General features: G+C 43.6%; 1 protein-coding gene across 1 annotated transcript in view; it reads left to right on the top strand.

The window, feature by feature from the left end:
* Window positions 1–14603, top strand: part of C6 (complement C6) — a 76013-nt gene that overhangs the window by 12565 nt on the left and 48845 nt on the right. The window contains exon 4 of the mRNA XM_088455249.1: window positions 10404–10542. Within this exon, the coding sequence (XP_088311375.1) occupies window positions 10404–10542 (139 nt within the window). The remainder of the gene's footprint in view (window positions 1–10403; window positions 10543–14603) is intronic.

Below are 14603 nucleotides of genomic sequence, written 5' to 3'. Positions count from 1 at the left end.
ATTCCATTATATGATGTCTTCACAGCTTCACCATCTAAACTATCATGTATGCCAATAAATTATCCCTTATCATGTGTTTTGCCATGCCAGTCTGAGGGAGCATGAGCAGTGCTGCAGTGACCTGTTGATGTATAAGATATTTTCGCTAGCCATAGGGCTTTTTGTCCTATGATAAATGTGTTCATTGTATAGTGTACCTACAATACACAAAGGTGAAGTAAAGTGGACAACTAAATAATCACAAATAAAAAACAGCTGTTTAAACAGAGAAAGAAGAGTCAGCAAAAAAAAAAAAGAATAAAAAATATAAAAGACAAGCTATAGAGGGAGAATTACAAGCAACATAAAGACAAGCAGCAAATAGACAAAGGCAAGTAAAAGGAAAAAGACAAGCAGCAGAGGGAGATATATAAGTAGAAGAGGTAGAAAGACAAACAGCAAAGGCAGAAAGACAAGCAGCAGAGGGAGAAAGACAGGCAGCAGAGGGAGAAAGACAGGCACAATGAGGGAGAAAGACAGGCAGCAGAGGGAGAAAGACAGGCACAATGAGGGAGAAAGACAAGCAGCAAATAGACAAATGCAAGTAAAAGGAGAAAGACAGGCACCAGAGGGAGATATATAAGTAGAAGACATAGAAAGACAAACAGCAGAGGGGGCGAAAGACAAGCAGCAGAGGGAGAAAGACAAGCAACAAAGGGAGAAAGACCGGCAGCAGAGGGGGAAAGACAAACAGCAGATGGAGAAAGAGAAGCAGCAGAGGGATAAAGACAGGCACAATGAGGGAGGGAGAAAGACAGGCAGCAAATGGAGAAAGACAAGCCGCAAAGGGAGAAAAACAGGCAGCAGGTGGAGAAAGACAAGCAGCAGAGGGAGAAAGAGAAGCAGTAGAGGGATAAAGACAGACACAATGAGGGAGAAAGACAGGCAGCAGAGGGAGATATATAAGTAGAAGAGGGAGAAAGACAAGCAACAAAGGGAGAAAGACAAGCAACAAAGGGAGAAAGACAAGCAGCAGAGGGAGAAAGAGAAGCAGCAGAGGGATAAAGACAGGCACTATGAGGGAGAAAGACAGGCAGCAAATGGAGAAAGACAAGCCGCAAAGGGAGAAGGACAAGCCACAGAGGGAAACAGACAAGTAGCAAAGAGACAAAGGCAAGCAGAAAAGAGAGAAAGGAAAGCAGCAGAGGGGGCGAAAGACATGCAGCAGAGGGCGAAAGACATGCAGCAGAGGGAGAAAGGCAAGCAGCAGAGGGAGAAAGGCAAGCAGCAGAGGGAGAAAGACAGGCAGCAGAGGGAGAAAGACAAGCAGCAGAAGGAGAAAGACAGGCAGCAGAGGGAGAAAGACAGGCAGCAGAGGGAGAAAGACAAGCAGCAGAGGGAGAAAGACAGGCAGCAGAGGGAGAAAGACAAGCAGCAGAGGGAGAAAGACAGGCAGCAGAGGGAGAAAGACAGGCAGCAGAGGGAGAAAGACAGACAGCAGAGGGAGAAAAACAAGCAGCAGAGGGAGAAAGACAGGCAGCAGAGGGAGAAAGACAGGCAGCAGAGGGAGAAAGACAAGCAGCAGAGGGCGAAAGACAAGCAGCAGAGGGAGAAAGGCAAGCCACAGAGGGAGACAGGCAAGTAGCAAAGAGACAAAGGCAAGCAGAAAAGAGAGAAAGGAAAGCAGCAGAAGGGGTGAAATACATGCAGCAGAGGGCGAAAGACATGCAGCAGAGGGGGAAAGACAAGCAGCAGAGGGAGAAAGGCAAGCAGCAGAGGGAGAAAGACAGGCAGCAGAGGGAGAAAGACAAGCAGCAGGGGAAGGAAGATAGGCAGCAGAGGGTGAAAGACATGCAGCAGAGGGGGAAAGACAAGCAGCAGAGGGAGAAAGGCAAGCAGCAGAGGGAGAAAGACAAGCAGCAGAGGGAGAAAAACATGCAGCAGAGGGAGAAAGGCAAGCAGCAGAGAGAGAAAGACAGGCAGCAGAGGGAGAAAGACAGGCAGCAGAGGGAGAAAGACATGCAGCAGAGGGAGAAAGGCAAGCAGCAGAGAGAGAAAGACAGGCAGCTGAGGAAGGAAGATAGGCAGCAGAGGGAGAAAGACAAGCAGCAGAGGGAGAAAGACAAGAAGCAGAGGGAGAAAGACAAGCCACAGAGGTAGACAGGCAAGTAGCAAAGAGACGAAGGCAAGCAGAAAAGGGAGAAAGAAAAGCAGCAGAAGTAGAAAGTCAAGCAGCAGAAGGTGTAAGAAATGCTGTAAGAAATGCAGTAAAGAGAGAAAGGAAAGCAGCAGTAAACTATATATACATTTTTTTTTCATTTTTAATACTTACCATATGGTTATCATCATTCATTTAAACCTATTATGTCAAATAAACAGGTAGAAAGTACAAACATTAGATAATTTACCATCATAATGCATAAACTTCAAAATAATGTGCATATATGCAAATTATTATGATTCTAAGTAATCTAATGTTTGAACTATCTGCAAGTTTAGTTGACATACAAGGTTTAAATGAATGGTGATTACCATATAGTGTTTGTTTGTTTTTTAATTTGTCTCCCTAATTTTTATAGATATGATATAACATGGACACAATCCAATAATACAATTTATGTTCAATTGGTGCCTTTGCTGTACGAAAGAGTATAAATCCCCTTCACTAGCTGTACCTGGAAGTGCCATGAGTGAGGTAGGAAGTGGAGGTTTCTGCCCACACTTTCCACGAAAATAATAAAGTTGGCCCCTTGTGGGCTCGGTGGCTCCCTTCCCTCGACACAAGAATATGTTCCCCCTCAAAGCCCACTTGGATGGTAGGGAATGACGTTGGACACTGGCAGATGATGTCATCGTACAGAAACTGAAGGGGATCTATCTCTTCCCTTTGCTGCACCCCTGATCTTTCCAACTTCCTGCATCAGTGGGGAGAGATAGAAATGTGCTCCTTGGTTGTTGCTAGATCCAAGTTGGAGAAAGGACCTCTGACGTCTCAACCATGTGACAGCTACGGCCGTCCAGTCCGCTGCCAGTGTTACTATCCACGTGGGCATAGAGGGGGAATATAAACCTGTGGCGAGCAAAGCGAGACACTGTGCCCGAAGCAAGCCAGCTAGGGGACACTTTTGGCTTCCTGTTCTCAACCTTGCCCCTCCCCCTGTTGTCCTGAATCACATGGTTGTGACGTCATAGGTCCTGTAAACCACTTCACTTTAGAACTAACCCTCCTCTTACCACTGCCAGCTGGCATCATCTGTTATATAATGGTAAAATGCAGCGCCAAACAAATTCTATTGTTTTGATGAATCTATAAAATCTTATTTTATCGACACATATAAATAAATATATCAGTGATTCATCATTAGTGTCAACATTAACAGCCGCCCCATGCTGGGTTAGAAACAGGCGTACCTTCTCGGAAATGTGACGATATGACCACGACATCCCCATTGGACGGATAATTTCCATGCACTTAGCGGGTTACCACCCAGAGATCCGGCCATGCACAGAGCAAACCGGCTGCTATCGTATTCCTTATCAAGGTGCGTATACATGATGCAGCGCATGCGCAGTCTGCTGATTGGACCGGCGTGTGACTCAGGCTCAGCACCATTAAGTCATCACAACTGGCACAATTTATACCCTGTAGATGCCTGTCTGTTTCTATTGGCAACGTCACAAAGGACATAAATGGGGTTTATTCTATAATGCCATTGCTAACTAATCAGTACTCAAAAGGAAAAGTTGAGATTTCTTCATCATGCCAACTCAGACTTTATCATTGCAAGTCTCATGTCTTCCATAACAGGATCAATGAGCAGAATATACTGACAGCGTATAGCCGTTCCAAATGCAACTTAATGGGCGGAACGTGCTAAGAAACGCATCCACGATGCTGTACATTCCGCCACTTATCGGGTACATACCGGCAATAATATTGCCGGTATATAGCTGGAAGATCGCAAAGGACAGCTCTGTCTGTAAGGGGGCCGATAGAGGGACTTCCGGGTTTATGACCCAGAAACCCCTCTGGCGTCATTCTGCGCTAACGCAGAATGTCACGGGGGGCGCTGGGAGGGATATGATTGGATCTCTCTCAGGGGGCGTCATGAAGAGAAGCCCATAGGCTACTATTGGGTAACTCCATCTAAAGACGTTACCAGCCGGGTCCAAACTCCGGAATGTATCGCATTTAGGAGTTTGGCACATATGAGAAATGCGGTAAAACCCCTGAAAACTACATTTTCGGGGGGTTTTCCGCATTTTTTACCTAAGTACATCCCACCCAATGTCTTTTAAGAAAGGAATGTATTAACTTTTGTCCTTCTGAGGTTTAGTCCGAATAGTTATTGTCTATCCAATGACTTTATCACCATCCGCTGTAGACGGTGTGATCCTGCCATCTAGGGGGCATGTCTGCACCTTCCAGGCAGTCCATCCCCCGAAGAGATCTGGGCCCAGGTACTTTGTACCCACTCCCCCCTCTCAGCACCACTGCCCGCTAGTCCTACAAATCTGTTTACATCTGTACCTAAAAAAAAAAGAAATTGTCCATAACTGTTCATTTTTTTTAGGATCTTTTTATTTATAACTTTGAATACACAGCTTTGGAAAATGGTGTTTACTTGTTACGATAACCCACAGAGGATATAGCGAGCATCTGTTCAGTAAGAAAAGCATCTTGTCTGCTTTTTTCATGATACTGTAATTACTACACTCACCTGGGCAGGAAGGGAACAGTCAGACCCATCAAAGATATTGCTTGTTTGGGTAATCTTCTTTCCCAGGAGACTCTCATCAAACTGTCACAGAATGGAAATAAACAAGTACAAGTTTGTTTTGTGTCATTTATACAAATAGTTATCAGCTAGAGTCTGTGCAAGTAGATGTGTTCAAAATGAATTAGAGATATTGAATATACATTAATACATTTAAGGTGCGTACACACTAGGCGATCAGGAAAGACAGTACAATTACGACATTGTAATCGTACCATCGTTCCTGATCCCCTGTAGTGTCTGCACTGAACGATCAGTCGTTCAGTGCAGGCACAGTCCATCATTCCTGAACATGCCAATCTGTCCTTATCGTCAGATTGTGCTGCATGTTCAGGCGATGGACAATGTCGGAAACGACCAGCGGGAGTGCGCATCGCTGGTCGTTTCCGACATAAAAGTGCACGATTTGTGCACGATTACTGAGCGATTGCACGATTACGATGTCATAATCGTGCAGTCGCTCAGTAATATCGCCCAGTGTGTACCCACCATTAGAATGTATACATCAGAACAGAAATGAAGTACAATGAGACATTATGTTACAGTTAGAGAGCTCTCTGCGTGTTTGCGGCTGGTCAGTCTTGCTGTAAATGCTGTGTGACTGCTTGATGTGGAAACACCTACAGTACCTACTGGATTTAACAAATGGCCCAAAAGTTATTCCATAGATTTTGATTACGCATTCAGTGTAAGGCCAGACCTGGCTCCATACCAAGCTGATTTTCCAGGTATGACACTAATATTGCAGTGTGCATGGCCAGCATTTACAGTAGCTTACAATGATTTCTACTACAAATGTTAAGCTGGGTGCACACTCACAGATATATTGCCCGTTCCATCGGGGTGATATATCTGTAGTGCATCAGAGGATGGGTACAGAGGATATGTCTGTGAATGATGCAGATATCACATCTGCCGTGCAGCACAGCCGATGCCCATATGTCTTGCAGATATATCAGCGCATCTGCAGCGCCACATTAGAAGACATCTTCTAATGTGGCACCGGTCGTAAGCCTATTGGAGCTCACGAATCGTCAGCCAATCAGCAGCGGCTGCTGGTCCGATTGGTGCCAGAATGACGGCGGCGCTGCGTCTCTAGTCTAAAGGGTAACTGCCAGTGTAACAGTGCGGCTAAAAATCAACACTCTCAATGTTCCAATTCTCATGGGAGGGAAGGTAAGAGGCTGCTGGAGGGCAATGTGTAAAAGGGGCATTACTGTGTGGCATAATCTGTAAGGGGCATTACTGTGTGGCATAATGTGTTATAAGGGGCATTATTGTGCACGGCATAATGTGTAAGGGGCATTACTATGTGACATAATGCCAATGCAACAGTGCAGCTCCAAATCAATGCCCTCAGCTTTCCACTCCTCATGGGAGGAAGGGTAAGAGGCTGCTGGAGGGGATGAGAGGGAGGGTAAGAGGCTGCTGGAGGGGGGAGGGGCATAATATGTAAAAAGGGCATTACTGTGTGGCATAATGTGTTATAATTGGCATTCCTGTGTGGCAGAATGTGTTATAATGGGCATTACTGTGTGGCATAATGTGCTATAAGGGGTATTAGTATAGCATAATGTATTATAAAGAGCATTACTGTTTGGCATAATGTGTTATAAGGGGCATTATTGTGTGGCACAGTGTGTAAGGGGCATTACTGTGTGGCATAATGTGTAAGGGGCATTACTGTGTGGCATAATGTATTATAAGGGGCATTACTGTGTGGCATAATGTATTATAAGGGGCATTACTGTGTGGCATCATGTGTTGTAAGGGGCATTACGATGTGGCATAATGTGTTGTAAGGGGCATTACGGTGTGGCATAACGTGTTATAAGGGCATTACAGTGTGGCACAATGTGTTATAAGCATCATTACTTAGTGTGGCATAATATCTAAGGAGCATTAATGTATCACAAATCCACACACCTTTTTTGGGAGTGCGTGTGCATGCAGAAAAACAATAAAAAAAAAAAAATTCTTCTATGGGGGTAGCACCAGAAACGTTTTTGGCAGGGGGAAGCAAAATTTATACTGTAGTTACACCACCTTTACTGTCTTCAAACCAATGAGTTCATTGTTCCATAACAATATCCATCAAGATCTATCACATGTTAAGTGGATCTGCCAGGCTTTCTGCTTTCATAGGCATATGGCTTTAATCACTGTGCATAACTGACAAGGACATTTCCCGCTAAATAAAAATTAGCAGCATTAAGCAGTAAAACACATATAAAAGAAGTTATACATACAGTTTGTACACTCTTTAGCTCTGAAGTTCACTGGTCTGTATTAAGCTTGACATTTATATCTACAAAGCCCTGTGCCAACCCTTGAGTTGTGGATCTGCCCTACCTCCATAAGTGACATGGAGTCATCACTACTAATATTCTACTGTGCGAGAGAAGCATCAGGAAGAGGATTAGACAATGCATGTTGTGTAACTATGGTTAGGCTGATGCAGAATTGAATGTGCTCCTGTTTACTCAAGGGCTCAAGTTTTTTGTTTTATAGTAGCTGAAGTACCAAAGCAAAGAACAAAGCACTGACATAAGCCAATCAAACGTAGTTGTATAGGTGTATAGATCCTCGGGAGTGGGGACCCCAATTTATGTTTGGGATCCGCAGTTTCTGAGGATTTCCAGCCCTGGGCTGACCAGTTTGGGGCTTGTTAATGCTTTGGCAGGGAGACCCCACACTGTGTATCCCCCTGTTAAAGTGTTACTGGTTTAACCTGGTGCTGGTTATAGTAAAATAGAGGAAATCCCACTCCATTTCCCCCCCTATTTTCCTGTACCAGCCCAGTTCTGGAAGGTTCAAGGCTGGTTATGGATTTGGGGGAGGACCCGATGTTTTTTTTTTTTAACTGTTTTCCACTTTGATTGACTTTTAACTAGAGATGAGCGGGTCCAGTTCTCCCAGAACCGGACCTACCCGAACATTGCAATTCCGAGTCAATCCAAGACCTGACTCGGATCTGAAACAAGGCAAAACATCATCCTCCCACTGTCGGATTCTCATGGGTTTTGGATTCTATAAAGATCCCGGTGATTGGCGCCATATTCGCTGTAGAGATTGTGCAGAACAGACGTGCTCTGTCTGTGCTGCTGTTGTTCAAGGGTGCAGTGTTGTTGGGCTGTGGGTCTGTGCTGCTGTTGTTCAAGGGTGCAGTGTTGTCGGGCTGGGGTCTGTGCTGCTGTTGTTCAAGGGTGCAGTTTTGTTGTTGGGCTGGGGGTCTGTGCTGCTATTGTTCAAGGGTGCAGTGTTGTCGGGCTGGGGCTGCAGTACATAAAGGGGTGCTGCTGTGTTGTCCTGTCCATCAAGGGGCTAGGGCTGCAGTACATAAAGGGGTGCTGTGTAAATCCAGGGGTGCTCTTCCCCAGTGTTATAAAAATAAAAGTTAAAATTATTGTTCCACAAAAAAAAAAATAATTTTTTTTGTGTGTGCTATAGTAGCTACGCTTTTATTGGTCGGTGACAATGCTGGCCAGATGACAGTTTATCATCCACGTATTTGTGACTCTGCAGGTGGTCCATCCACACTCCGCAGGATTGCTTTGTTGTCCATAACGGGGTGCTGTGTTGTTCATCAAGAAGCTGCTGCCAGGTTGGGAATTGCTTTTCTAGTGAAGTGGAATCTAGATGAGATTTGGTAGTGTGGACACAGGACCTCAATTAACTGTCTAAAACCAACTTCATTATTGGTGGATATTGGACGCACATCTAATACCAGCTTAGATGTTATGGCGTCAGTGATCCGCTGTGCAACTGGGTGACTGCTGTCATACTTGCTCCCCCTTGCAAAGGATTGTTTAACAGTCAATTATTTTTAAAGTACTACTAGTAGTCTTCCTGGTCCCCTTGTGGGATGCAAATCCACTCCCAGCAGCAGCAGGCATAGTGCTCAAGGATTCTTCTGGGGCAAAGACTGATGTGAATGCCTCCCCTCCCTCATAAATTTGCTTTTTCCCTGCTTTCAACTACATACATACTCCACCTCCCTCAGGCCTCTTGGTTAATGAAACCATATGTTTCCTTATGTGCCATGTTTGAAGTTGAACTGCCATGCTTGTGCCGCCCGCTGCTGCCATTTAGCTTAGTCAGCCAGCTATCTTGGTGTAAATTATGGGCCTAAACTGGATGAAAACAATATTGTGAGCATCGAGCTGGTCAAAATTGACTGGACACAAGTGGAAATGAATGTTATTGAGGTTAATAATACTGTAGGAACAAAAACAGGCCCAAATTATTTGATTTTAGCTGTTTTTATGATTTTTTTGAAAAAAATACAGATCCAAAACCAAAACACACAAGGGTTTTTTTTGCCAAAACCAAATTTAGATCCAAATCACAAAGGAGATAGAGATCCAAAACCAAAACACGGAGGTCGGCGCACATCCCTACTTTTAACCCTAACACTGTACAATGATCTGTGCAGTGCTTCTCCCAAGGTTGCCTGCCTCAGGCAGGTCTAGTGTTGGAATCGGTATGATGATAAATTAGTATACTTGCTGATGCAAATAGGCAGCTTGATGATGGTGCCAAAGGTGACATGCATTGTGTATTACTGTTATTGGATGCATTATTGCATTGGGCGGTGTGTAATGTTTATTGCCACAATTCTTGAAACCGGAGATTTCTTAGAAAAGACAGAAGACATCTGCTGGGATTTAAAGAAGCTAATAAAAGGAAAATATTTCTAGGTTGTGATAGGATCACTGGTAAAGTGGTCTGTGGCAAGGACATTTATCCCAGATTCCTGTCCTATGTGTTTAAAATCCCCATGAGAAAGTCTGCAGTGTAGCAGGCTTGAGTCTCGGCTTTTTGAAAAGCCGGTTTTGGGACCTGGGGGTTGTGGGTGAGAGGAGAGGGAGGGCTCCACCCACGGTCACTCCAGGTTTTGGTTCTCTTAGCCTGGTAACAGGCTTGTTAGGGTTTCCACCTGAGAGTGGCCAATATAAGCCTAGTGTGTTGAGGGCTGATTGTCTCACCTGGGAGAGCAGGCAGGGAGTTTGCTCAGAGACACTTGAAAACCTAACTGTAAGTGTTGTGCTGTGCTTTTGTTGCTGGTGAGGGCATTAGGCCCTGCCAGGTTCTGGTAGTGAGGGAACTACCTGTGAAGTTAGTGCCCCGACAAGGCTAGGATTTATGTTTATGTTTTCTTTATGTTATTTCTGACATTGTACAATAAAGACTGGCACCGACCAGATTGTACTTGCATCCAGACTGGTGTGCTGCTTCCCTGCTGCTGTGGGTGTGTGTAAGAAAGGAGTCCTTCTACCCAGGAGAGGGAACCCCTAATCTGACTGTGTCACAAGGTATAACAATAAAAGATGAACGATGTTGAACAACACTGTAAATTTACACAAATTAAATTTTGTGGCGTGGCAAGAAGGTTCTGGCAATACAATCTTTGAGTCCTGACTTTGCTTCTTGTTTCTGTAGGATGGCCATACACACTGTATTTGTTATTTCTTCTTCCATAGGACCAACTTGTGGAAATTTGGAGTCACTGTAGTCATAAATAAAAAAAAACATATTACCTTAATACTGATGGTATATAAGTATAGAATTATGTTTTATTCATCAAATATTTTGTAATGAAAGAAAAATATACTCTGTTCACAATTTCTTGCGTCTACAAAATAGGTCGCTGTGTCGACGTAAAACTGAAATGCAATGGAGACAACGATTGTGGAGACAATTCTGATGAAAGAGACTGTAGGAGGAAGCCAGAACCCAAAAGGACCTATGAGTACATTCCTGGAGTTCAACTTATGGGAAATGGGTAAGCAGACTTCATTTGTGGTCAATAACAATGATATACCTGTGTCATTACAGTATTAGTACTCCTGTTGTTTAAATCAGTGAGATTCAGTTTAGTAAGAACCAGTGACATCACTGAGGCATGCTGTGTAACGTGACCATTTTGCGGATTTAACCAATATTCTTGAGACTGCCGCTTATAAATTAGTTTGGAACCAGAGACGTCATTGAAGCACCTCATGGAGGCAGCCATTCTGGGAGCTAAACTAATATTTATAAAAAAATAGCCATGGTAATTTAAAACAATAGTCTCTGTGTGCATAGGCTCTCTGGCCCTGATTCAGAGCCGGACGCTCTGACAGAGCGCTCGCTCTGAATCAGGGCCGAGCTATATTTTTTTAGAACGGCCTCCTGGCCGCTCGCATAGCTGTGTGTGACCACCCACAGCTATAGCGAGCGGCCAGGAAGATGGTCGCGTTGGTCTTGCGACTAGACCCTTGTGGTAGGGTCTCGTTGCCGCAAGCCCCAGAGAGATTTAGAGCCGAAATCTCTCCCACTGACATCACTTGTGATGTCAGTGGGGCTGGCCCCAAACGGAGGCGTTCACATGGCAACGTCTCCGTTTGGGCAGCCACTCCCCCGGCCCGCCCACCAAAGGGGGCATGCTGTCACTTAACATCGACAGCAAACCCCTTTGGTACGAGACCCGGAGCGACAGCTTGCCCGTCGCTATCCGGGTCTCGCGCATGCGCACGACGGAGCCGGCTCCATCGTGCGCATGCGCTCTGGGCCACCATCAACCCGGTTGCGAGCGCTCAGCGCTTGCGACCGGGTCTGAATCAGGCCCTCTGTGCGCATAGTATCTTTCAACGCTAAACACATTTTTCCCTCTTGTCTTTTATACTACCAAGAATGCCAGATGTGGTGCCCTTTTACTTTTGAGTGTTTGTAATGTTGGCACATTTAACGTCCTGACACATGTGTGTATTAACACTTTTCCACTATATTTGTGAGCAGCATTTGTAGAGTTTTTATGTGACAGGAACTCTGTGCTGACATTACCTGCCATGTGCAGGCAAACGGAGTATATAAGTGCCAGCTAAAATACATGGGCAGACAAAGTGCCTAGTGTGCCTTTAGCCTAATGCATACTGAAACTGTCGGTGTTACAGGGTCTCCTCATTGCTGGTGTACGGCTTGCCCAACGCTTTCCTGAACACATACTCGACTTTGCCCCTCAGCATTCAGCTCCCAGTGTTTTTCTGCTACAAATACGCCTAATGGGTATATCAATGTTTGCGCATGCATGAAAATAAATGCACATTTTTACTCAAGCTTGAAAAATGTCATGTTGGAGCTGATGCAGAGTTGATTGATTCCAGAGAGCAAGTTTTCGTGCTGTGCAAGCTCTGGATTGAGCTTACGGTCGGTCCACATCAGCTAAACCTTGCGCCTAGTACTGGGTTGAGCTTACAGTTGGTGCACATCTGCTACAACTTGCGCCTAGTACAGGGTTGAGCTTACAGTTGGTGCACATATGCTACAACTTGCGCCTAGTACAGGGTTGAGCTTACAGTTGGTGCACATCTGCTACAACTTGCGCCTAGTACAGGGTTGAGCTTACAGTTGGTGCACATCTGCTAAACCTTGCGTCTAGTACAGGGTTGAGTTTACGGTCAGATTGAGCTTACAGTCGGTGCACATCTGCTACAACTTGCGCCTAGTACAGGGTTGCTGTAAGTGCACACTGATGATGATTACTAGAAACCAGGCATATGGAAGGTGCAGGCACAATGCTGGATGCTACAACTATGGGCATATCCATATACACAATATTCCTCTATGGAGTAAAATACTGTACACCTAATTTACTTCCCTCTTTCAGGTCCTAGTCACATCTTTTATAGGGACAAATGAGTATTTTTATACTACCAGAAATCAAAACTACAAATTTGTATGCGCTAACACCTGTTGATCTTTTTTAAATGGGGAATACCATTATTGTAAGCAAAATTTAAAAAAATTATAAATCACAGATAATGACAAGTCTATGCTTTGATTGTGTTATTTTTTAAATATGTATATTGTACAGCATTTATCTACAGCATTCAGGTTCTATATGGATTTTTATTTACCTGCATTTACCAGTGTATTATTGGACTTTGTCATTATTTGCATAGTGCACTCTGCTGTGGTTCAATGACTCTCCTATTTACCTGCATTACTGGACATTGTTGCTACTTGTGTACCTGTTTTACTGTGATTCAGTTAGCCTGTGTCAGCAGCCTACTAGTACTAGCTTACTTGCACTGTATCCCATGCGTGACAATAAACCTGACTGGTTCACTTATACTGCAGTGGAGCTATATTATTCTGGTAAATCCACACACATAGGGGAATTCCTAGTGAACTATAACAATCTGGCACCTGCAATTTACTATGGTTTTAAACCAGAAAAGAAGACACACATTAATGTGCTGCCTTCAGCTTACAGGTGCTAGTTGTTGCTCTGGGTGACTTATTGAAGATGAGCAAAGTTGTAATGTTATTTAACTTGGCGCAATGAGCAGGATCTGGAAATACATCCTTTTCATTCTGCTTTTGCTTCCTGTTTTGCATAACAAATACAAATTATAAAAGAGAAGGAAACAATTAGGTATAGGGTCCTTACAAGCAACAATCAAGCACAGGCAACTCAATTGTAAACACAAAAGCACAGATATACTACATTCAAAAAAGGCAATGCTTGGCAGTTAATGCAATTTGTACAATATTATATAAGTATTAACTGTTTATATGTAAAGCATAATTTGTAACATCAAGATAAAATACTTGTCACTAGGGGGTAGATTTACAAAAGCTTCTAAAATGAAAAGCGGTTATTGCCCATAGCAATCATTGAGATTCTAGCTCTAATTTCTCTATTGTAGCCTAGAAAATGATAGCCAGGATCTGATTGCTTGCTACGGGCAATTCCTCCCCTTGAGGAAGATGTATCAAGCCTTGGCGAGTGACAAAGTGGAGACGTGGTACAAAGCAACCAATCAGCTTCTATCTTTAATTTATCTAGCACAGTCTTTGAATTGACAGTTAGAAGCTGATTGGTTGCTTTGGACAAATATTATACTTTATCTCTTTACTTCTTGATACATCACACCCTCTGTCTGGTTTAGAATGTTTAGAAAATCTACCCTAAGGGGGTATATTTGCTAAAGTGAGAGTTTTTAGAAGTGGAGATGTTGCCCATAGCAACCAATCAGATTCTTGCTATTATCTTCTAGAAGGTGCTAGTTAAATGTTAAGTAGAATCTGATTGGTTGCTATGGGCAACCTCTCCATTTCTAAAAACTCTCTCTTTAGTACATATACCCCTAAGATTCAAACAAAAAAAGAAAGCATTTTTGTATTACAATTCTACACAGGTTATATACAGAATAGCAAAACTGCAGCCCTGAAAAGCAATATCAATTTCTAAAGTAAATGCAGGGGTGCAGAATTTTTTTTTTCTGATGGGGCCGCTAATCAGAGCATCTTGTGCTGTGTACACATTATGAGGGTAAGCACATTTATGATGAAATATATTTAATAAAAACATTAAAATGGGTGAAAGTGAAACATGAAATACAGACAAAGCCAATGTTCCAATATTCTTAGCACTTATTGAAACAAGGTGAAATCTCAAGACAGCATCACAAATGTAATCAAATTTTGCCTGGAGAATTCCTGGGCAGGTAATGAGCCGATCACATGGTGGTCACATACAATCCTAGGAGGTCCTCTTCATCCAGGGTCACACTTCTGCTTCTGCAGCAACCTCTGTGCAGTCATAAATAAGGCCATGAGATTGAAGGCTACAGTGAACATATTTAAAAGAAGGATGTAAACATTGTAATTACTTTAGTAGTGGTCCAAAAGAGATAACCAAAAGGAAGCTTTGGCGTTATTTTTACTTTTCTTCTGGGTCATGTGTTGGCATCCCAGACCACAAGACCACCAATGGCCATGCAGAGCGTTTACATGAAGCTACTTCCCATAGATGAATGTGGGTGCATCAGTGTTTGTGCATGTGTGAAAATAAAAGCT

Source organism: Taudactylus pleione, unplaced genomic scaffold (genome assembly GCF_031769625.1).
Source record: "Taudactylus pleione unplaced genomic scaffold, aTauple2 ptg000647l, whole genome shotgun sequence".
NCBI classification, from domain to species: Eukaryota; Metazoa; Chordata; class Amphibia; order Anura; family Myobatrachidae; genus Taudactylus; species Taudactylus pleione.
This window is presented reverse-complemented; position numbering and strand designations above follow the sequence as displayed.